The sequence below is a fragment of the Odocoileus virginianus genome, unplaced genomic scaffold (assembly GCF_023699985.2).
Source record: "Odocoileus virginianus isolate 20LAN1187 ecotype Illinois unplaced genomic scaffold, Ovbor_1.2 Unplaced_Contig_20, whole genome shotgun sequence".
NCBI lineage: Eukaryota > Metazoa > Chordata > Mammalia > Artiodactyla > Cervidae > Odocoileus > Odocoileus virginianus.
In genome coordinates, this window is record NW_027224337.1 from 249,559 (window position 1) to 273,826 (window position 24,268).

The 24,268-nt window shown below is 39.0% G+C and overlaps 1 protein-coding gene across 1 annotated transcript; it reads left to right on the forward strand.

Annotated features, from left to right (window-relative positions):
* The first annotated feature begins 1,684 nt into the window (after nucleotides 1-1,684).
* Nucleotides 1,685-23,203, forward strand: LOC110123030 (E3 ubiquitin-protein ligase TRIM34-like). The gene is made up of 8 exons (XM_020870713.2): nucleotides 1,685-1,862; nucleotides 7,016-7,496; nucleotides 8,574-8,669; nucleotides 9,234-9,464; nucleotides 19,452-19,474; nucleotides 20,873-20,973; nucleotides 21,250-21,276; nucleotides 21,486-23,203. The coding sequence occupies exons 2-8, from the start codon at nucleotides 7,077-7,079 to the stop codon at nucleotides 22,073-22,075; spliced, it is 1,488 nt and encodes a 495-aa protein (XP_020726372.2). The 5' UTR covers nucleotides 1,685-1,862; nucleotides 7,016-7,076; the 3' UTR covers nucleotides 22,076-23,203.
* The last annotated feature ends 1,065 nt before the right edge of the window (nucleotides 23,204-24,268 follow it).

A 24,268-nucleotide genomic window follows, 5' to 3' on the forward strand; every position in this document is an offset into this window, starting at 1 on the left:
CTGTGGTGTTGGAGAAGACTCTTGAGAATCCCTTGGACTGCAAAGAGATCAAACCAGTCAATCCTAAAGGTAATCAGTCTTGAATATTCATTGGAAGGACCAATATTGAAGCTGAAACTCCAATAATTTGGCCACCTGATGTGAAGAGCTGACTCGGTTGAAAAGACTCTGATGCTGGGAAAGATGAGGGAAGGAAGAGAAGGGCACGACAGAGGATGAGATGTTTGGATGGCATCACTGACTCGATGGACATGAGTTTGAGTAAGTTCCGGGAATTTTGATGGACCTTGAAGCCTGCCATGCTGCAGTCCATGGGGTAGCAAAGAGTTGGACACAACTGAGCAACTGACTGAACTGAACTGAATGTTCAAAATTTTTAAACAGTTCATGCAACTCAATATCACACACACAACAAAAACCCAAAAAATAACACTCTTTGACTCACATCTTCTGAAATTGCTGTTGATCTGTGTCATTATCATTACCATTATTATAGTTTGTCTCTGTGAAGAAAAAACACAGAATTTTTTCTTCACTGTATTAGTCAGGGTACTTCAGAGAAGCAGAATATCTATCTATGTATCTATCTATCTTCATCATAAATATTTATTTGAAAGTGTTTAATTATAAGGAATTGGCTCACATAATTATGGACTTTGAGAAATTCCAGTCCTGCCATCTAAAAACTGGAAATCTATGTAACTCAGTCCAAGTCTGATGCTTGGGGCCACAGTACAGTCTAGTCTGAACCATAGAAGAGCTGCATCTCAGCTCAAGCATGCAGGCAGGAACAGGAAGAGCAAATTCTTCCTTCTTCCACATGTTTGTTCTTTTCAGGTCCTTCAACAAATTGAATGATGATGCTCACCCACCCTGGGGAAGGCAGACTACTGAGTCCACAGATCTAATTCTAATCTCATCTGGAAATGACACCCACACAGGCGCATCCAGAAACGATATCTGACACAAATGACCAGTCAGTGTTAACACACAAAATTAACCATCAAATTAATTTTCCTGCTTCATTTTATAAGACTCTAAGGATTATATGATAAACAACATTAGATGACATTGCCCAACAAATAACCCTCCTACAGTTTCCTCTTTTTCAACTTATTGAGGAAAAGTGTCATTTTGGCCATATAGCATCCAGCTTCTGAATGTTAGTGTCAATGAACTAAAGCTCTGTGATCGCCCCTCTGACTCACCACCTGAGTGATTTCAGATTGTTGAGCCATTTCCTCCAACATGACCTAATAAGACAGACTGTCCACATTCACTTATTTCAGCTGGTGGACACAGGCCAGGGGAGAGTGTGCTAGTGTTATTGCCTCAAGGGAGCCCTCAGTGTGGGTCTTCACTGGGGAAAAGGGGGTACTTCCTCCTCCTGACTGCTCCTTAATATGGAACAAGACATGGTGAGTGTCTGAAATTGCATTTCTTATGAAGTCTGATTTTCCAAAGGATTTATTATTTTGAAGAGACTTGAGAACAGCTTCTAGGAGAAGAGCTGAGAAAAGAATAAAATGTATTCACTGACCCACCAGGCTCAGGAATAAAAGCCTTGTTTCCTCACAGTGTCCTAGGTGGACACCTCTTACTGGTCTATAGTTTCTCTCCTCGTTTCTCGCCCATGCTCCACCCTCTAGAATTTAGCTTTCATTTTCACTTGTCATCTATTAGAGATCTTAGTGGAGGTCAGGCACTGGTGTGATGAGTAAATCCTGAACACATCTGCCCGTTGCCTGTCTTCACTTCTTTCCAAGAAATCACAACTTCTGCATTAGGATGTGAGGGTGCTGAGTGGTTTGTGGAGGGAAGAGTTTGAGAGACACACAGAAGAAAAAACGAAATCTGCTTGGGTGAGTTTCACTTGTTGTCTGGAAGCTGTTCTAAAAGAGGAAATGGCCCAGCCTGCAGGCTTCCTGGTTAGAGTGCTGACTGAAGATCAGTCTGTGGGAGGTCTTACAATAAGGGATGTTGGAAGAAGAAAAAGACTTTATTTGTTCCTTGAAGGGATTATATTTCTCTAGGCTGAATCTACCCATATCACCTTCCTATTTTGTAAGTTTGAATCGCACATGCAGAGAACAGCCAGAATCTTTGATTTTTCAGAGGTAGAAAGACCTTCCCTCAACAACAGGTCAAAGGCCAAGGTGGTTTTTCAGTTCTGATGTTTTAATTTCTAACTGTAAAAATGCAATATTTCTGCATGGCTGTGTAGAAAATTTCTTCATCACTTTCGTCAGCCTGTGCTCAGGAGTCTGATGGTGTGCCTGCTGGTTGGCCCTGCAGTCTGTTATGTATTCATTCATCCAGACACAGGGAACTGCTACAGTTCCTTACATCACTAACCTGCTCCTCCTTCTCCTTGAGGAGGATCTGCCACCCAGAACTAGCTCAGCTGAGAGACCAGTGGCAAGAGGAGCACGTGGCAATAATTTCCAGAAGTGGCATCAAGAAATATCCAACTTTTAGTGACAATGACATCTAACTTTTAATGTTAAAAAGTTGATTAACGCATTTGATTGGTGTTAATGATATTAAAAAGATGTCTGAGAAGTATCATAAGACCATGAGGAAAGTAATTAGAGAAGTCTCTGTAGTTCCTCCCCTCCTCCTTCTTACAGAAGTACCATCTTAATCCCCATTTCCCAGGCATTGAACACAAGTCAAGTCTCTTCTCACCATGACTTCCCAGTTTCTGACCAAATCTTATTTCTCCCACATTGACTTTGGAAATTATCATCTCTACTACATATTACTTGTTGCTCTCTCAGCTATAGTCAGTGTTAGACTCTTGTCTTCTGAGCTCACACAGTTCACCTCTGTCAGGCCAAAAACTACAGAAGCTTAGAATTGGTTTGTTAGTTTACTGTTTCAGGTTTTATTTTGCTAGTATCACAACGAGTTTATGTTGTATAATAATAGATGACTGGCTGGGAAATAAAACAAAGCAAAATTTCATTTTCCAAGTCTATTGGGAAAAGTGACCCCTTTCCATAACATCCATAATTTGTGGCTTTATCCTACTTAGAGAAACAGTTTTACTGGAATCACAAAAGAAGAAAGCTCTCTATATAAATTTACTTCTAGGATCTTTGCATAATTATTTTCTTTTTATATCCTTTTTTGCTTATCCATAGCTGTTTCCTCTGAGGTATTTTAACTCTGTGCTTAGATGTGAGAAAAGCAACATGTAAGATTCAATCACCTGATACCATGGCAGCCAAGTGGCCTAAAGTTTTATCAGGCAAATGTCATCATGTTCCTACATCTGTTTCTCTGAATGCATTGGAGCCCTTGGGTCACTGCTTAGGGAGAAGTCGGGGAGTGGGTTCAGCCTTCATGTATAGAGACTAGTTCCTTCCTTGTCAGTTGTGCTGCATCAACTTTGATGTATTAGCTCTTTGGAACCCTGAAGGGAATATAGATTTTGCAGTCTCATGACTGAATGTTTGCTCTGTATCTCCTATCTTTATACATTCTTGGTGCATCTCAAAACTGGTTGCATCTTGAATAGAAGAGAAATAGTTGGAGGCTCCATTACCATTTGGAACCCAGCTTGAGTCATCAATTGATATAATGTCCACTTCTGATCTAGTTCTTCATCAGAGTCTGATTGGGTCATAGTCTTTGCAGCCATGGGCAAACTGCATATGGCTTCTGAGCTATGTGGGTATCTGTATCTTTAACTGGATAGCATTTCTGCTTCACTTTCAGCCTCATTCTTTATTTGGTTTCCTTCATGTAGGATGAACATGGCACAAATGAAATTTCAATAAGTCTCAATTTATCTCTATTTAGCTTTTATGAGTTCTACATTCCTTGGGCAGAGCAAAGGGAAACTTCTTAGCTGTTTCATACTGGAGCTCTTTCATTTACCATCAAACTTTGGCAACCATCAAGATATGGAATATCATCTGAGATGTTCCCTTTCCTCATCTGTTGTTTCATAGCCCCATTTGCTTGAAGTCCCGACAGAACTTCTGAGACTAGACCATGGCCAGAGGGCCATAGTGATTCCAGGTTGAAGACCGAGCATCACTGTGCTACCACTTTGTGACGCCCCCTCTGACTGACCACCAGCAGTGGTTTCCAATGTGGATCACAAATCCCACCTACACAATCTCACAAAACATAAGCCACTGAAAGGTTGCTGTTATGAGCCGAGAACGATGCAGGATTCTTGGACTCTGAAGGAGAGAAATTCAGTCTGGGGCCAGTGATGTGGCTTGATCACTCAGAGCTTTGTGTATAATAAAGTCAGTTCAGTTCAGTTCAGTTGCTCAGTCATGTCTGACTCTTTGCAGCCCCATGGACTGCAGCACGCCAGGCTTCCCTGTCCATCACCAACTCCCAGAGCTTGCTCAAACTCATGTCCATTGAGTTGGTGATGCCATCCAACCATCTCATCCTCTTCTTCTCCTGCCTTCAATCTTTCCCAGCATCAGGGTCTTTTCCAATTAACATAGATTATTAACATAGCTTAAGAAAGACATTTACATGAGAAAAACACATTGGTTAGCTCAAGGTTTGAGATAAGGTTAAGTTCAGAGGGAACCAGGTATCACCATGACAGCACAGGATTAGAAGAGAAAAAAAAAAAAAAAAACAAAGCCTGCCATTAAAATTTTATTTCCTCCTGCTGCTTGAGGACCTCTGGCCTCCCTATCAAGGCTATTAACACTCTCACCACAAGGAGCGCTAAACTTAGCTGGAGGTATCAAGACAGGAGACACAACACTGGGCCTAAGCACCTCAGGTGAGCTCTCAGAGATGATCCTTACGGGAGGTGCAGTATCCCCATCATCTCAACTTTGTAAGGAACCACATAGATGGATGTGTGTGAACCCACCACAGGTGAGATAAGCCTAGTGAATTGATTACCTTGTAAAAAGACCATGAGCACCAGTTTTCAGGTACCTAAAAGAGACATATTTGATGATGAGAGTCACAATCTCCTTGTGAAAAATGAGGTATATTCTAACCAACTGTGTTTATTTAAGAACTATATAATGCCTTCCTAGTCCCAAATGCAGTTTATATCAGACTAATTGTGCTATCCATAATGTGTTCTTGAAAGGCTGCAGAACTTCTACTCAGTTGTAATCCAGTAGGTTTCCCAGAAAACAACACACACACACACACACACACACACACACACACACACACACTCTCTCTCTCACACAGACTTAGGAGAATTGTAGCCAGTATTATCTTTATAGCAAGAAAGAGCCCAGACCTGATGTTAACCGTTGTTACTACATATCTAATCTAAAACAGAATCCTGCCTTTTTCTCTCTCACTCTCACATGCTGCCCTGCATTCCCTTCATCACACTGTTCTCAAACTATCATCATCTCTCGCCTGAGCAGCTGCATCCTACCTGATCTTCCCAATTCTTCCCTGGGTCCATCCAACTCCTCACAGCCCAAGGGCCCACCTGGTCATGCCCCTACTATTCTTTGACGGGAAAACATTGATAACTTCTCCTGACTCTTGGAGGTGGGTCTGCAAATGTTACAGATGCTAGGAAGTGTCATGATTAATGTCACTGCAGCCTCTTGTGATACTAGGGGCCTGGCACTTCTCTGCGCTCCTGTCAAACTGGCCTTTTGAAACCTGTATAAGAGGCTGGGTCTTCAAGGAACAGGTCATTTCCTACACCTAAAATGTTTATACTCTCTTTCCTTCCATATTTCCTTCATCTTCTTTGAGTTTAGCCCTTATGTTTTCAAGTTGGAATTCTTGGATAACCCTTTTTTTATCCCTATATTTGATCTCTGATAAACATATATGTCTCTGTAGTGGTATCTTTATATCCGATCTTCTGTATCTATAAGACTGAATTTTTATTTACTACTACTTTCCAGGTGAATATCAAGCTTACAGTGGTCTAAATCATCTTTTTGAACTCATCTTACTGTGTATGGATATTAATCCAGTTGCCAGCACATAATTCTTCATTAACAATAATTATTTGAATAATATGACCTAATATTTTGAGATTTTTCATCTCAAGACTGGCATTCATTTCATCTATGTTTATCTGTTTTTATATATCTGACTTATGAGTCTATTTATACTAACTCCCTCCTCACCATCATACAGATACTTCTTTTAGACTCCTATCAATGCTCCTAGGAATATTTCTGGGCCAAAGAGAAATCAGTATGTACACACTCAAGACTTTGTAGACCTATCCAGCTGGTTTGAATTTCTTCATTTCCACACACCCCCTCACATTGCTCTGAATATTAATTGGGTCCATGAAGTAACTTCTGTTTGTCTCAGATTAACTCAGTGGGGTAGGAGACAGGCCTCTGAAGGGGTGCTGTCAATATATTAGGTTCAGCCCATTCAGTGTATTAAAGATGCATGATCTTTGTAAGTCACTGGCTCCATTTACTCATCTGATGAAGGATTTGCTCTTATCATATGTATAAGCACACTGTAATATACTATGTCATGATAATATGGGAGCTCATTGCAAATGTCCAACAGTTAGTGGCAGTGGATACACATAAATACTTTAGTTAGAGCAGTTCTTTGTGATGAGAGAACATCAGGAAAGAGTTTACCAAAGCATTAGAGAGAGCCATATCGATATCAGGGGAAGTAGTTCATATCTAAGAGAAGAGTGGGTATAAAATCCCAAAGACATTAAGTGATTTCAGCCTTTCGATACTGAAGATGTTTCTTGGGCATGGAAAAGAAAAATCAGGACGGATGGTGGATCATACAAGTATCTTAGTAAAAAAAGCTTCAGGTCATATTTTTGTTAAGTAACATTAAATAATAAGAATCATTAAATTTACTGAGTTGATAGTAAAGCGTTAAATTATGAAATGTCCTTTTGACTTGGTAACCAAGATCCTTTCCTTGTTTCTCTATGTTTTCTTTTCTGTCCTTTAATAATTTGATCTTGGCCTGTACTTGATTTATAAGCAATTAGTACCATGTTTTTCTACCTTTCTTACTCTGTTCCCTTTTATCCTTCCCAATCCTGTAGCAATCTGTGAGCAAGAGAACCCACAGAAGTCAGGACAGGTAGGAGAAGGTGAGCAGGTGCCATGGCTTCAGAAAAATTGGTGAATTTACAGGAGGAGGTGACCTGCCCCATTTGCCTGGAGCTTCTAACAGAACCCCTGACCCTTGACTGTGGCCACAGTTTCTGCCAAATCTGTCTCACTGCAAACAGCAAGAAGTCAGTGGCTGGCCAAGAGGAGGAGAGAAAGTGCCCTGTGTGCAGAATCAGTTATGAATCTGGGAAACTGCGGCCTAATTGGCACCTGGCCAACATAGTGCAGAGGGTCAGGGAGGTCAAACTGAGCCTGGAGGATCAAGAGAAACATCTCTGTGTGCACCATGGAGAGAAACTCCTGCTCTTCTGTGAGGAGGACGGGAAGGTCATTTGCTGGCTCTGTGAACGGACAAAGAAGCACCGTGGTCACTCTACATTTCTCATAGAGGAGGTTGCCCAGGATTACCAGGTAAGAGACCATAATGGCGAGAAAACAGGGCAGAAAATTGTAGTTGATGAGAAATGTCTGCTTTACACTGGACTTTAATTACCTACTCACCATGAACCTGGGGTCTGTGATTTTTTTTCTTCCTATGCTCACCTTCTGATGTCTGAAGGACATAAATGTGCATTTTGACAATTACAAAGTGATAACCCTATACACAGACTCTTAGCCTTGTGCTAATATGTGGAGATTGGTGCCCAAGAGAAGCTTTCCTTACCTCTTTGAACCGGAGAAGTAACTAGGACACCAGGTAGATTGAAATGTAAGCTATTTCCTGCCGGAGCCTGCCAGCAAACGAACCGGTCATGGACGCAATCGTCGAAATATCTAAGAAATAAAGACTCGGAAAGATGGGGTTGAGAGGGATGGAGGCAGCTCTCGACTGAAACCGACGACTTTATTGAGGGGTAACATACATATATATGCTAATAGGACTCACTAAATTTAGATCAAAGACATGCATACGTGCAGAATCGCAGACATTAGATTTCGCTCAGGAATTTTATCTCAACTCTTTAAGACTAGCAGAGCATGGCACTGGCGTCTTAATATGATTACAATCAGTTAAAGATTACCTAGACATAAACCATACACAGGAGCCTGACAATCTCATCAGAGTCAGGAAAATGGGTAAAAGGTCGCTGCAGCAATTTCCTTGAGGGAGGTAAGAAAGGCCAACCTGCACTTTAATAAATCAGGGGTGGCGGGACAGAGAGGGACCTCTTGATCTCTCTCAGGGCCAAGAAGGAGCCTGAGCAGTCAGGCCGGCTCCCCGCAATTTCCTTGTTGCAGGATCAGGTTTCTTCTTAAACAACCAGTCTTCTCTGGGTGAGAGGGTGGTGACTTCCATCTCTTCAGTCTTATAGAACACATTCCCCACCTCAGGTCTTCTTCCAAGTCATAGAGTCTAATTGCTGTTCTCAGTTTCTGTGAAGCATATTCTCTTTGGAAATCAGGATCATTTCTCCTCCATTTATCATCCTCTATAGTGACGCTGAGTAAGTCCATAGCTTGACTCTGATGTGATACTTTTCTCAACAGAACAAACTCCAGGCAGCTCTGAAGAGGCTGAAGCAGGAGCAGCAGGAAGCTAAGGCATTGGAATCTGACTTCAGAGAAGAGATTGCTGCCTGGAAGGTAGGAGGAGACACTTCCTGAAGGAGTTAGACAGATATCTGGGCAGGACCTTAGGTTGATCACAAGGAGCTACCTTCCTATTTGTTCCCAGACAGTTAAGTCATTTGACTAGTCCTTTTCTTCACCATTTCCCTGATAAGAGTGGGTGCTAAAAAGTGAACATAGAGCAAATGAACACAGATATTGGAAGGGAGGTATTCTTTTAGAGAGATTCTCTAGTGGGGATGACTAGGGAATTTCATGTTCCATTCTTGACATATTCATTAGCCTTTGACTCTTCTGACAAAGACATCTGACAGTGGCTTATGGCTCTGTCCTCAACGTTCACCTTTTTGACAGAGGTTGGTTGGAGGGGGTCAGAAGCAATGCAGGGAGGCAAGAGAATTCTGAATAAATGTGTGAAGGCTGAGCCACACCCATGGAATCCTTTTGGCTCTTGGTTGTCCTCAACAATGCAGACTTGGAGGCATTATTTTGAAATGTGATAGAGAGGAAATAAAAGAAAATAGCAAAGTCAGCTTTTCCAAAGATTGTTTTCTTCCTCTCTCTCTCTCATTACTGAAGAATCAAACACAACATGAGAGACAAAATGTCGAGGCAGAGTTTAAAAAACTGAGAGCAATCCTGGACAGTGAGGAGAGGAAGGAACTACAAAAGCTGAAGGCTGAGCAGACAGCTATTCTGTGTACCATGGCAAACTCTGAGAATGAGCTGGTCCAGCAGAGCCAGTTGGTGAGAAATCTCATCTCAGATATAGAGCATCGTTTGCAGGGGTCAACAGTGCAAATGCTACAGGTAAGACTTGGGAAGAAGCCCTAGCATCTGAGACATGAGGAAAATGAAGTCAAAGTCTCCATCACTTTCAAGTTGCTGGGCTCTTTCTGGTGCTGTCACTGCCTCTGCATCCTTCACTCCTTGTAACCATAAGTTTGTTCTCTAAGTCTGTGAGTCTGCTTCTGTTTTGTAAATAAGTTCATTTGTATCATTTTGAAGAGATTCTGCATGTAAATGATAGCCTATAATATACACTATATTGTATGTCTGACTTCATTCAGTATGACAATCTCTAGTTCCATCCATGTTGCTGCAAATGGCATTATTTCATTCTTTTTAATGGCTAATATTCCATTGTATATATGTATCATGTCTTCTTTATTCATTCCTCTATTGATGGACATTTAAGTTGTTTCCATGTCTTGACCATTGTAAATAGCACTGCAAAGAACACTGGGGTATGTATCCTTTCAGATCATGTTTTTCTCCAGACATATCCCTAGGAGTGGCCTTGTAGGATCATATGGTAGCTCTATTTTCAGTTTCTTAAGGAATCTCTATTGGCCTCACCCATTTACATTCCCATCAACTGTGTAGAAGCGTTCCCTTCTCTCCACTCAGTTTCCAACATTTATTGTTTGTGGGTTTTTAGATACTGCCCTTTCTAACTGGTGTGAGGTGATTTGTGTTTCTCTAACAATTTTGATTTGCATTTCTCTAATAATTAGTGATGTTGAACATCTTTTCATATGCCTCTTGGCCATCTGTATGTCTTCTTTGGAGAAATGTCTATTTAGGTCTTCTGCTTGTTTTCTGATTTGGTTATTTGTCTTGATATAAATTTCTCTGGTGGCTCAGACGGCAAAGCATCTGCCTACAAAGTGGGAGACTCAGCTTCCATCCCTGGATTGGGAAGATCCTCTGGAGAAGAAAATGGCAACCCTCTCCAGTACTCTTGCCTGGAAAATCCCATGGATGGAGGAGCATACTAGGCTATAGTCCATGGGGTCACATGATATTAAGCTACACGAACTCTTCGTAAATTTGGAGACAAATCCCTTATAATTGACATCATTTACAAATATTTTCTTCCAATCTGTGGCTTGTCTTTTCATTTTATTTAAAAGTTTTGAATTTGATTTGTCCCATTTGTTAATTTTTGTTTTTATTTTCAGTACTCTGGGAGATAGATCCAAAAAACCTATTGCAGTGATTTTTGCCAGAGAGTGTTCTGCCGATGTTTTCCTCTAAGTGTTTTATAGTGTTTCGTCTCATATGTACATCCTTAATACATTTTGAGATTACTTTTATGTGTGGTGTTAAGAAGTGTTTTAATTTCGTTCTTACATGTAGTTGTCCAGTTTCCCCAGTTTAGTGGTTTCCCTTCCTCTGCAATATTTTGGAACAGCTTCAGAAGAATTGTTGATAGCTTTTCCCCATGATAGAATTTACATGTGAGCACATCTGGTCCTGGACTTTCATGCGTTGGATTACTTTCAGTCACAGTTTCAATACTTGTGACCAGTCTGCTTGTCCTTTCTATTTCTTTCCAGTTAAGTCTTGGGAGATACCTTTCTAAGAATTCGTCCATTTCTTTGAGGTGGTCCATTTTATTGGCACATATTTTTGTTTTTTGTGTTTTTTTCCCCCTTATAGTTGATTTCTAGTCTCATAGCATTGTGGTTGGAAAAGATGCTTGATATGATTTCAACTTTCTTAAATTTACTGAGGCTCACTTTGTGGCACAATATGTGATCAATCCCAAAGAATGTTTCATGAGCACTTGAGAAGAATGTGTGTTTTTCTGCTTTGGATGGAATGCTCTATAAATATCAATTAAGTCCATTTGGCTAATGTGTGATTTGAAACCTGTGTTTCCTTGTTGATTTTCTGCCTGAATGATCTGTCCATCGATGAAAGAGGGGTGTTAAATTCCCCTGCTATTATTGTGTTAACTGTCAGTTTCTCCCTTGTTGGCTATTAGTATTTGCCTTATATATTGAGGTGTTCCTATGTTGGGTGAACGTATTTTTAAAATTGTAATATCAACTTCTTGAATTGATCCCTTGATCATTATGTAGTGTTTTCCTTTATCTCTTATAACAATATTTATTTTAACATCTATTTGTCTAACATGAGTATTACTACTACAACTTTTTTTTTTCAATTTCCATTTCCATGAAATACATTTTTCCACAAACTGAGAGGTTCCAGATGTAGTAACTGGGTTTAGAAAAGACACTGGAACCAGAAATCAAATTGCCAACATTCATTGGATCATAGAGAAAGCAAGACAGAATTCCAGAAAAACATTTACTTCTGCTTCATTGACTGTGCTAAAGCCTTTGGCTGTGTGGATCACAACAAACTTTGGAAAAATCTTAATGATATGGAATACCAGACCACCTTACCTGCCTCCTGAGAAACCTGTATGCAAGTCAAGAAGCAATAGTTAGTACTAGGCATGTAAAAACAGACTGGTTCAAAAATGGGAATGGAGTACATCAAGGCTGTATATTGTCACCCTGCTTATTCAACTTACAAGCAGAGTACATCATGCCAAATGTTGTGCTGTATCACTCACAAGCTAGAATCAAGATTGCTGAGAGAAATATCAATAACCTCAGATATGCAGATGATACCACTCTAATGGCAGAAAGTGAAGAGGAACTAAAGATCCTCTTGATGAAGGTGAAAGAGGAGAGTGAAAAAGTTGGCTTGAAATTCAACATTCAAAAAACTAAGATCATCACATCCATCTCATCATCACCTCATGGCAAATAGAAGGGGGAAAAATGGAAGCAGTAACAGATTTCATTTTCTTGGGCTCCAAAATCATTGTGGACGGTGACTGCAGTCATGAAATTAAAAGACACTTGCTCCTTGGAAGGAAAGCTATGACAAACCTAGACAGTGTATTAAAAAACAGAGACATCACTTTGCCAACAAAGGTCCATAAGGTCAAAAGTACGGTTTTTCTAGTAGTCATGCATAGATGTGAGAGTTGGACCATAAAGAAGACTGAGTGCTGAAGAACTGATGCTTTTGAAATTGTGGTGCTGGAGAAGACTCTTGAGAGTCCCTTGGACTGCAAGGAGATCAAACCAGTCAGTCCTAAAGGAAATCAACCCTGAATATTCATTGGAAGGACTGATGCTGAAGCTGAAGCTCCAATATTTTGGCCACCTGATGCAAAGAGCCAACTCATTGGAAAAGACCCTGATGCTGGGAAAGATTGAAGGCAAAAGGAGAAGGGGGTGGCAGAGGATGAGATGGTTAGGTAACATCACTGACTTGGTGGACATGAATTTGAGCAAACTCTGGGAAATTGTGGAGGACAGAGGAGCTTGGCACGCTGCAGTCCATGGGGTCCCAAAGAGTTGTACATCATTTAGCAACTGAATATCAACAGCAATCTTTTTCCATCCCCTCACTTTCAGTCTATATGTATCCCTAGATCTAAAGTGAGTTTCTTGTAGACAGTATATATATGGGTCTTGTTTTGTATCCATTCAGCCAGGTTATGCCTTTTGGTTGGAGCATTTAGTCTGTTTACATTTAAGGTAATTATTGATATGCAAGTTCCTATTGCCATTTTCTTAATTGGTTTTGTTTTTGTACATCTTTTTTCTTCCCTTCCTCTCTTATTCTCTTCTCCTGTGGCTTGATGAACACTTTAGCATTGTGTTTGGCTTGCTTTTTCTTTTTTGTGTATCTATCTATTATAGTTTTGATGTTTGCTGTTCTTGAGACGTTTTCATATAGCAGTATATATATTTACAAGACTTTTCAGATTGCCGGTCTCTTTCCTGCCTAGACAAGTTTCTTTAGCATTTGTTGCAAAGCTGGTCTGGCGATGCTAAATTCTCTTAGCCTCTGCTTTTCTGTGAAGCTCTTTATATCTCTGGCAAGAGTATATGCTGGGTAAAGTGGTTTTGGTTGTAAGTCCTTTAAATGTATTGTGCTACTTCCTACTAGCCTGCAGAGTTTCTGTTGAAAAATTAGCTGATAACATTATGGGTATCACCTCATATGTTATTTGTCATTTTTCTATTGTTGCTTTTAATATTTTTTCTTGCTCTTAATTTCTGTCACTTTGATTACTATGTGCCTCGGCATATTCCTCCTTGTGTTTATCCTGCCTAGGACTCTATTTGCTTCCTGGACTTCAGTGGCAGTTTCCTTTCCCATATTAGGCAATTATCTCTTCAAATATTTTCTCAAATCCTTTCTTTCTCTCTTCTCTATCTGGGACCCTTAAAATGCAAACATTTGTGCATTTAATGTTGTCCCAAAGGTTTCTTAGACACTCATTGTTTTTTGTTGTTGCTGTTTTTCTTTATTCTGTTCTACAGCAGTGATTTCCACCACCCTGTCTTCCAGGTTGCTTATTCATTCTTCTGCCTCAGCTATTCTGCTATTGATTCCTTCTAGTATAGCTTTCATTTCAGATAGTGTATTGTTCACCCTTGTTTGTTTTTTAGTTCTTCTAGGTCCTTTGCTGAACATTTCTTGCATCTTCTTGATCCTTGCCTCCATTCTTTTTCCAAGATCCTGGATCATTTTAGCTATCATTATTCCGAATTCTTTTTCTGGAGCTTGCCTATCTCCATGTCACTTAGCTCTTTTCTGGGGTTTTATCTTGTTCCTTCATCTGAGACGTATTCTTCTGTTTTATTTATTTATTTATTTTTCTAACTTTCTCTGATTGTTGTTTCCATTCTATAGGCTGATGGATTGTAGTTCTTGCTTTTGCTGTCTGTCTTCTGGTGGATGAAGTTATCTAAGTGCTTTGTGCAAGCTTCCTTATAGGAGAGACTGGTGGTGGGTGGATCTGAGTTTTATCCCTCTTGTGGACAGGGCTAGGGATAATGGTGGCCCCCAGGAGAGCTCACTCCAATGAGTGCCGGTGTCTTTGCCACAATGAAAAGCCATCCCATGCTTCTGCAGGAGGCCTAGCAAGTAGATCTCACCCAATCTCTTATGGGGCCACTGCTGGGGTCCAGCCTCGGCAGGATCCAGGGGGTACCCTCAGGATGAATGGCGTCGGCGAGAGAGAGAGAGAAGACACGTGAGACCAGCCTTGATAGGGCCAAGTCTGCGAGGGAGAGAGAGAGAAAGAGAGAGAGAGAGAGAGAGAGAGAGAGAGACTGACCAGACGGGGGTGTTTGTAGCAGTCTGGCAGAGTCTGGCAGGGTTTGGCAGGATCTGGCAGGGTCTGGCAATGCTTTATTTTTTACTGTAGCTTTTATACCCTAAGTTAGTACATTTCTAAGGGGAAGATAGTTTAACATTACATCAGCTTGTTCTTCACGAAACCAGGGTGTTTTCTGCATACTTCTTCATTTATGAGGGTCTTGTGCATTATCTTCTGGCCTGGGGCCTATTAACATTTTATGCAAGTCAGGTGTATGTAAACCTATTTTCTGTTTCCATGGTGACCTGAACTAAAAGGTAGCAGTCTCATAGAGTAGAAGTATAACCTTGTTAACACAAAAATTAATCCTTCTGCAGAAGTTGTCAGTTGCGTTTATCTAAGAAGTTTACCCCATACTGACTCTGCAACTTTGGTGAGGCAGCTTCTGCCTAGCACTCCTGGCTGACAATTAACAACCATCTCATTGTTACCACACTAGGGCTAAGCCCTTATTTTTCTAGATGTTTAACTATATTAACAACGGTTTCCATAACACAACCTTAGCACATTAAGAGTAAAAACACAGCAAGCAAAGCACAGCAAGCAAACATCAGCTCAATAACCACCTTTAGAATAATTTTTCTTATGTTTTCTAATAGGACTCCTTCACCCCTCAAAAAGGCTCTATTAGGGCTTTTATATAATCAGGTTCTTTATGCTGTTTTATGATTAGGGTATTATAAGCAGTCATGCATATTAGTACCAAGGGCATAGACGCATTTGCCAAACAAACTAAAATACCAGCAAAGGAGTTTAAATTAAAACACTCCTTTCACCCTGGATAATCTTATAAAATACCACCACCCGGGAAAATTCTAAATTGATTCTTATTTGGAAAGAGATCAGGGAAGGCCTTCTGCCTGTGTCACAAAAATTAGGGAGTAGTCTATTGAAGCAAGCATCAAAAAGACAGAAATCATCTTTAAGGTGAGTGCTGGGGGCAGGTTTTCGGAGTCCCTGAAAACCTGATCCGCCTTGCCTGTCAGGTTTTCTCCTCATGACCTTGTCATGGATGGAATCTCGTGAGCTGGCCTTTTCGAAACCCCTAAAACCTGATCCGCCTTGCCTGTCAGGGCAGGTTTTCTCCCTCATGGTCTCGTCATGGGTGGGATCTCGTGTGCCGGCTCCCGGCAGGTCACTGCTTTTCTTCCTTTAGTCCTGGTGCATACAAGACTTTGCGTACACTCCAAGAGTGGAATTTGTTTCCCTCAGTCCTGTGGAATTTCTGTGATAAGGCTCCTTTGGCTTTTGAAGTCAGGTTCTCTGCTGACTTCTCTATTGCTGGACCCCAAGGCTGGGAAACCTGACTTGGGTTCAGAATTTTCGCTTGTGTAGGATGACTTCTGTAATATATTTTTTTTTTTCCAGTTTGTGGTTTGCCCACCTGTTGTGTATCAGATTTTATTTCATTGCAATAGTACTCCTCCTCTCATCTCACTGTGTTTTCTCTTTTGTCTTTGAATGTAGAGTATCTTTTTTGGGAGGTTCCAGCATTTTTTTGTCAATGACTGTTCAGTAGTTGTGATTTTGGTGGTCTCTCAAGGATGGGGTGAGTACACATCCTTCTACTCCACCATCTTGAGACCAATCCCCTAGTAATAGTTTCTTAGGTCCATATATTGTTTTCTTTATTTGTATGTGTGTATATATTTGTGCACATGTGTGCATGGGGAGCTGCTGATTTAATTTACTATTCCTTTCTTAATTTCTTTTTTTTTTCCATTTATTTTTATTAGTTGGAGGCTAATTACTTTACAACATTGCACTGGTTTTTGTCATACATTGAAATGAATTAGCCATGGATTTACATGTATTCCCCATCCCGGTCCCCCCTCCCACCTCCCTCTCCACCCGATCCCTCTGGGTCTTCCCAGTGCACCAGGCCCAAGCACTTGTCTCATGCATCCAGCCTGGGCTGGTGATCTGTTTCACCCTAGATAATATACATGTTTCGATGCTGTTCTCTTGAAACATCCCACCCTCGCCTTCTCCCACAGAGTCCAAAAGTCTGTTCTATACATCTGAGTCTCTTTTCTGTTTTGCATATAGGGTTATCGTTACCATCTTTCTAAATTCCATATATATGTGTTAGTATACTGTATTGGTCTTTATCTTTCTGGCTTACTTCACTCTGTGTAATGGGCTCCAGTTTCATCCATCTCATTAGAACTGATTCAAATGAATTCTTTTTAATGGCTGAGTAATATTCCATGGTGTATATGTACCACAGCTTCCCCATCTTTCTTAATTTCTTGAAGTGAAAATTTAGACCACTGATTTGAGACAAGCATTTTTGATACAGTGTTTAATGGCAAAGTGCATTTAATTAACTAATTGTATTTCATACATTTTGATTGTTTTATTTTTGTTTTCATTCAGTTTGACTTGTTCTCAAATTTCCTTTTCAGTTTTTTTTTTTTAATTTTCTTTTTAAAATTTTGATTCTTTGTTAAACCTAGGGTATTTTAAAGTGTGTTGTAAATGAGAAAATGCTTGGTGATTTCTGAGTTTCATTTCTCCTGAGGATTTCAAATTTAATCTTGTCAAAATCAAAGAACACACATCTTTATTATTGTAAGCCTTTATGTTTGTTGTTACTTTTTATGGCCTAAAATATGGTATATCTAGAAAAATTTTTATTATGAATTTTAAAAGATTATGTGTTTCTTATTTATAGGGTAAAATGGGCTATAGACATCAGTTAGGTCTAGTTGGTTGGTAGCATTGTCCATGTCTTCTGTAAATTTGAATGTTTCCATATAAGCTGTGTCTCATTAGTGAGAGTGAGTTATTAACATCTGCAATTGTTATTATTGAATTGTATGTTTTTCAATAAACAATTATTGAATTGTTTTTTCAAAGCAAAAATTTTGATTTTGCTTTGAGTATTTTGAAGCTCTACTGTTAGGCACATACACATTTATAATTGTTGTATATTTTTTATGAACTGAACCTTTTATAATTATAAAATTGCCCTCATGTCTTTTCATAATATATATCTTAAAGTATATTTTGTTTAATATTAGCATAAATATTTGACTTTTTTAAATTACTGCTTGCATGGTATATATTTTTCTTTTACATTTGCCCTTTTTGTGCCTTGACTATGTCTCATGCAAGTAGCAATAGGTGAATTTTGCTTTTTATACAGGTCAACAATCTCTGATTTCAATTGCTGCATTAATACATGAACTTTAAAGCAATTACTAATATGCTTATATTTAAATTTGCTCTTTTGCCATTTGCTTTCTATTACTATGTGGATATTGTAAGTTTTGTTCTTTTTTTCTCTTTAGCTAGTTTGTTTTGTGTTAAACAGATATTTCTAGTATAAAATTTTAGGTCTGGTTGTATTTTTTTAGTTTTTGTCCTAATGGTTGGTGTAATATATACGTTTCCTGCCTTATACAATCTACTTCAGACTGATACTAACCTAGTTTCAGTAAAACTAGAAACTGTTTCATTACCTTCCAGCAACAACACAAAAATATTTGCTCTTTAATGTGGGTTACTAAACCTATGCAGTTACCTGTATTCAGTTGCCTGAATGCCTGTAGGCATTCAAGCATTGTTATAACTGGGAGAAGAAACTCTCTTTTCTTCTGGAGTTTATATCAGGAGGTTTATGTTTCCTTCATAAACTGGGAAAAGGAGTCATTAGGGGTTGAATAAATAGAATTAAAGAAAGATTCTGACCAGATTCTGAGAATAATGTTTGAGCTTCAGAATTAAACCATGATTAAAGTTGCAACTACCACCCTAATTCCTTATTCTTTCTCTAGTTATTCTAGTTTTATTTGATTTCTTTGTCGTATACACAAAAGAGCTCTAATACAAAGAGTTTTTTTTTTTTTTTTTTTTAACTCAGCTATTCTAGTATTTGGTGACATGGAATTAAATCTTTAGTAAAAGAGATCAAATAAAGTGACAGATACCTGTTCAAACAAATAAAACAGTAAACATGATGATTAAGACAATTAGATAGCTGAAAACTGTTAAGGACCTGGACTGAACAGACTCAGCAGAGACTAAAGTGCAGATAAATGCAGTAGTACTTGGACAGTAAGTGTATATTGGGAGCATTATGAAAATGGGGTACAAGAGAGGAGACAATTTAGTTGGTGAATAATAAGTTACATATTATACATCCTACATTATTGATTCCTGTGGCTTAGTTACTACTGAATAAATTAATATAAGAGACAAAGTTGAGTAAAAAAGAAAGAGTTGGAAATCAACTGCACATATACGGATGCTGACTTTAGGGAATAGAAGAGATCACTAAAAGACAGATTGTAAAATGAGAAAAGAGTAAAATTTTTCAGGCTTTTCCTGAAAAGCTTATATTGGTATATATGTTTGCTTGTACTCTCAACAAAAGCCATTTACATAGCTTGAGAAATATTAAGATTATGATTTCATTTCTGATTCTCCAAAGCTTGGTTTAATGCTTGGTGTACTATAGTGGCACTTCACAGTCCAGTTGAATAAATGAAAGAACAATGAATTATTCAAATCACCTCATGGGGAACCAGAATTACAGGTCTCTGTTTTTTTCCATAAATATGCCTCATCTCCAGATACTAGAAGCCTCATACTTCCACAAGGGTTGAAGCTTTTTTACACTTTTGGAAACTTGACAACATCACATGAATATCCTGGAATTATGGGCCTCATTCTTGTCTTTACTTTTGGCTCTCACATTGAGAGCATTTCTATTCCCAAAATCAGGGGTTGATGGGGATCTGATTAAGCTTTGTAAGTGGGGGAACCTATTGCTTCTTGACTCATGTTTTCTCTTTTCTCACTAGGATGTAAATGACATCTTGAAAAGGTATGTGTGACAGACCAGAGATGGTCCTTATGCTGTGAAAATAAAATAAAAACCCTAGAGATAGCTGGTGACCAGTTCGAATAAAACAATGTTCAGGGCTGAAAAAATGGGGTGTAGATTTACCTTAAATTTCTATTCACAAATCATGGCTAGATTGTTCTATAAATACTGAGAGTGAAAGAGATTCTACAGTAGGGAATTTTGCTTGTGAAAAGTTGCAGAGTTAGGGTGAATAGTAATGTTAGAGTAAGGAGTTGCACTGTCAGACTCCACAAATATTTCATTCACACTGTGTCACTATGCAACTCAGGTTCCCATATTTAGTTGTGCTTATCATGTGAAGTTTGAGTCTTCTTTATCTGCCAAGTACCCAGAATTGGAAACAACTTGTTTGTATTTGAGTTTCTTCCCTCCGTATGTTAGAACAGGTCCTTGTACATCTTTCTGTTTAGATTTCCAAAAGCACATGTGGGCCTTAAGCTAGAATTGAAAGTTAGCATCTTTGTGTCTGAATTTCCACACCTACACAATAGCTTCAAGCTGTTTACAAACACATGAAAATCAGGTCATTATTAGTTTAGTATTCATAATGGCTTTTTCTTCAAGGGTATTTGTCTCTGGAGAACCTGAAATCTCAGCATATTCTCCTTATTAAGAAACAGCCTTTGAAGATCTGGGGATTCTAGACAGTGTTCTCATACTTGATCTGTGTAGAACACCCAGGAGCCAGATCTTGTTACCTCAACTTTCTGACATTTTCTTGGGAATACATATCTATGCAGTGACTTTTCCACAAACTGATTTTTTTTGAGATATCAAATATTTATCTTGTTAAATTCCTTATTTCATACAATTTCCTGTGTGTGTGCATGCTAAGTCGCTTCAGTCGTGTCCAATTCTTTGCGACCCCATGGACTGTAGCCCACCAGGCTCCTCTGTCCATGGAATTCTCCAGGCAAGAATACTGGAATGGGTTGCCATGTGAGGGCATGCCATGAGAGAGCAAGACTCCAAGGAGTCTTCCTGACCCAGAGATCAAACCCATGTCTCTTATGTCTCCTGCATTGGCAGGTGGGTTCTTTACCACTATTGCCATCTGGGAATCCCATAATTTCGTATGATTTCTAGGAAATAGAGAGGGAGAGGTTGATTTCATTATAGAAGAAAGAGACTGTCCTTCTGAGAGGTCAAGACCATCCCAAGTCACACAGAGGGTAACTGGCAAGATGGGCATGAGCACATTTCTTCTGTCTCCAAGGCCAGGCATCCACTGTCTACCTCCCCACGGTCTGCAGGGAAGACAGCTCAAGTGCATCAGTGGGGTGAAAGTTTTGAAAGTCTCTGGTTTTAGAGGGATAGATAGTGAGAGATGTGGACATCAATTTTTGTCATCCCTAGGAGTAAGACTTTGACTCTGGAGAAGCCAAAACCAGTTCCCAAAGAACAGAGAAGTGTGTTTCGAGCTCCTGATCTGAGAGACATACTGCGAGTGTTTAATGGTGAGGAGTGCTACCCAAGTGGGTGTCTTTGGTTTCTTGTGATGGAGGGAAAATGGAGAGGAGGCTCCCGTTTCTCAGTGTGGATAAAGACAGAAAAACCCAGATACTATGTGCTTATGATGTGATCATTTTATGGTGAGTGACAAGAGATGTGGTTTTATCCTATCTTTTACCAGTTCACTACCTCACCATAGCCCTTCCCCTAATTTGAAAGAAAATAGATTATAGGACTGAATCTTTGCTTATATTTAACATTGTGGATTTTTAATATTTCAGAGCTGAGACATGTGCAACGCTACTGGGGTAAGGAGATATCACAGTGTCATCAAACCACCCTTTCTCGTTATCTTTTAGAATTTTTCATTGTCTAGTAGACCTCATGTTTTAAGACCCATGTTTTCCCTCCCAATACATACAAATGTATTGTCTTTCCACTAAAGTTATTCTAATTTCAAAATGTCTGAAATAAAACTACATCATGGCCCTCACATATCCCTCTAATTTTTTAACAGTTCACATGACCCTGAGTCGTACAACAGGTAATCGAAATATTGCCATTTCTGCTGATGGAAGACAAGTGACATATGTGTTCAAAGGCCAAGGACAAAATCCATGTTGGAAAGAAGTTTATGAAGACTATGGTGTCCTGGGATACCCAGTTATCACATCAGGGAGACATTACTGGGAGGTAGATGTGTCAAAAAAACGTGCCTGGATCCTGGGGTTATATGGTGAAAAACACGCTCAATGTAACACAAAGTTACCGCTTAAAGCTGATGGAAATCATCAAAATGTTTACCCGAGATACCAACCTAAAAATGGCTACTGGGTCATAGGGTTAAATCATGATTCTGTATATAATGCTTTTGATGAGTCTTCCTCCTCAGATCCCATGATCTTAACCCTCTCCATAAGTGTTCCTCCTCGTCATATTGGGATTTTCCTAGACTATAATGCTGGCACTCTCTTATTTCTCAATGTCACAAACCATGGGTTTCTCATCTATGAATTCTCTTCATGTTCCTTTTCTAAAAAAACATTTCCATATTTCAATCCTTTGACCTGTAAAGTCCCCATGAATCTGTGCTCACCAAGCTCTTGAACCTTCTCACATCCACCTCTCTGTAGTGCCTCTTACTATGAGTGCATCTAACACATCTGAGCTTATCTGCACCATTCTTACCTTTTTTCCTCACTGCCTCCCCTTTTTTCCATTCAAATGTCCTTCGTTCATCAATAGGGTTTACAGGTTGCATTGTGTCATATTTTCCACAATATCATGTTTGCATTAGGAGAAAATCTGAATTTACCATTTTTCATCCACCAAGGGAAAATGACTGATGCCCAATAAAGAACGAGTAGTATCAAGGCAGCACTTTTGACAAATTTTCACAATCTCATTTCCTCTGCCACTGACTGAGATGATGAAGAAAAGCTACTCAATAACTGTTGCATATTATTGAGGACCTATTGTAGGAGTCATTCATAAACAGATGCATCTTAGGCAGTGTCACTGTTTAACTATCATGTTTCTTATTCATCAAGAAATTAATTAGACAATATCATAGATCATATGTAGTAAGAGTGTAAGTTTTGTGTCCAGAGTATCTGAGTTCAACTCCTTTCTCTTCATATTATTAGCAGTGTAACCTAGAATAACATCTCTAAAATCTGTCTTTATTTTCTTAAAGTAATCTTATTTAAAAAGCTGCATCATACATAAGATCATTGTCAGAAGATACATGCTATCACATAGAGAGCATCTAAGTGTCTCAATAATAAACACTTTATCTATTAACTAATGAAAAATATAACTTTTGTCTCAGTGTCTCATTCAACAGATTTGTGTCTTCAGGGACACAAGGGTTCCTTCTACTAATATCTAAATTTTCATATCCTAGGTACCTCTTTGTTGCTGTTAAGACTACTCTAGCTTTTCTGTCATAGAAAAGCATGTACATATGTGTGTGTGATCACAGTTAAAAGTTTATTATGATTTTGGTGTTGCTACATTCAAGCTCTTATAAAATAAACTAAATTATCTGGAATCCAGTTCCTCACTTATAAAAAAGATTATACAGAATTTACATAATTACTATTGTGAATATGAAATCATAAAATCTTTGTAATAAGTTCTGTAACTACTAGGACAGAAGTGGTAGTACAATGTGTCATGTGTTCATTCTGATTCCCTCTCACTGTGACTGAAATAAATCATTTTCAGAATACATATTGCTTTATTTTCAACATTATTACACTTCCAGTTTTAAGAAATAAATTAATTAAATAAAGAATGACATTTTCTTTAAATTTTGCCTAACTGTAAACTGTTTCTGTATAGCTGCTTTATTTTATTTTTTTTAAAAGTTCTGCACTAATCCTTTTTCCTTGAAATTGGATTTCAATTTGGGCTCTGTTTCCCCAGCTTTGCTTCCCTTGTGGCTCAGCTGGTAAAGAATCTGCCTGCAATGCAGGAGACCTGGGTTTCATTCCTGGGTTGGGAAGATCCCCTGGAGAAGGGAAAGGCTACCCACACTCCAGTATTCTGGCCTAGAGAATTCCATGGGCTGTATAGTCCATGGGGTCACAGAGTTGGACACAACTGAGCAACTTTCACTTTCACTTTACCCAGCTTTACAAAGCTATCATTCACTGTGATACATTAAGACTCAGAAGTATAATTGTGGAATTTCTTAACCAATACCATAGGTAGCTGTTTTGTGTGCCTGGTCAACTTTAGTTTTGCAGTGAGATGTAAGTTGTCAGGGATGAAGAAAAAAGTGTGTTATCTTCCTTTAGTGAGATAAGAGGGGAATTATTTCTGCAGGGGATGTTCATTCAGGGTTTGGTGGGATCCCCAAGTCTTTTGGAATTTTTAATCCCAATTTAGCCTCCAATGGAGTTAAAGTTGAAAAACCAATGCCAAAGTGGGTCAAGTGTACCTGTTCTCATCTCCGATAGTTCCCCCAAACTCCCAGCTTCTTCAACTTGGACAGTCTTTGAATTCACAAGGGATTCTAAGGGGATTTTTTTTTTTTTTTTTTTTTTCAGTTTCTGTCTCTGGTGTGTATGCACACATCCGCATCTTAACTCTCGTCCTTGGAAACAGGGGGAAACTGGTCTTTTAAATATATTCTTTGCCTTCCTTTCATCCCCTTGCTACAATGACTGATGCTCTGATACATTAGGAAAAATCTGTACTCTTGAATTATTGACAAATGACTCTCCAGGGTCATTGATAACTTTTCACTTACTGGAAACCCAATCTTCCAGTTCAGGATGAAGCAATTAGTTA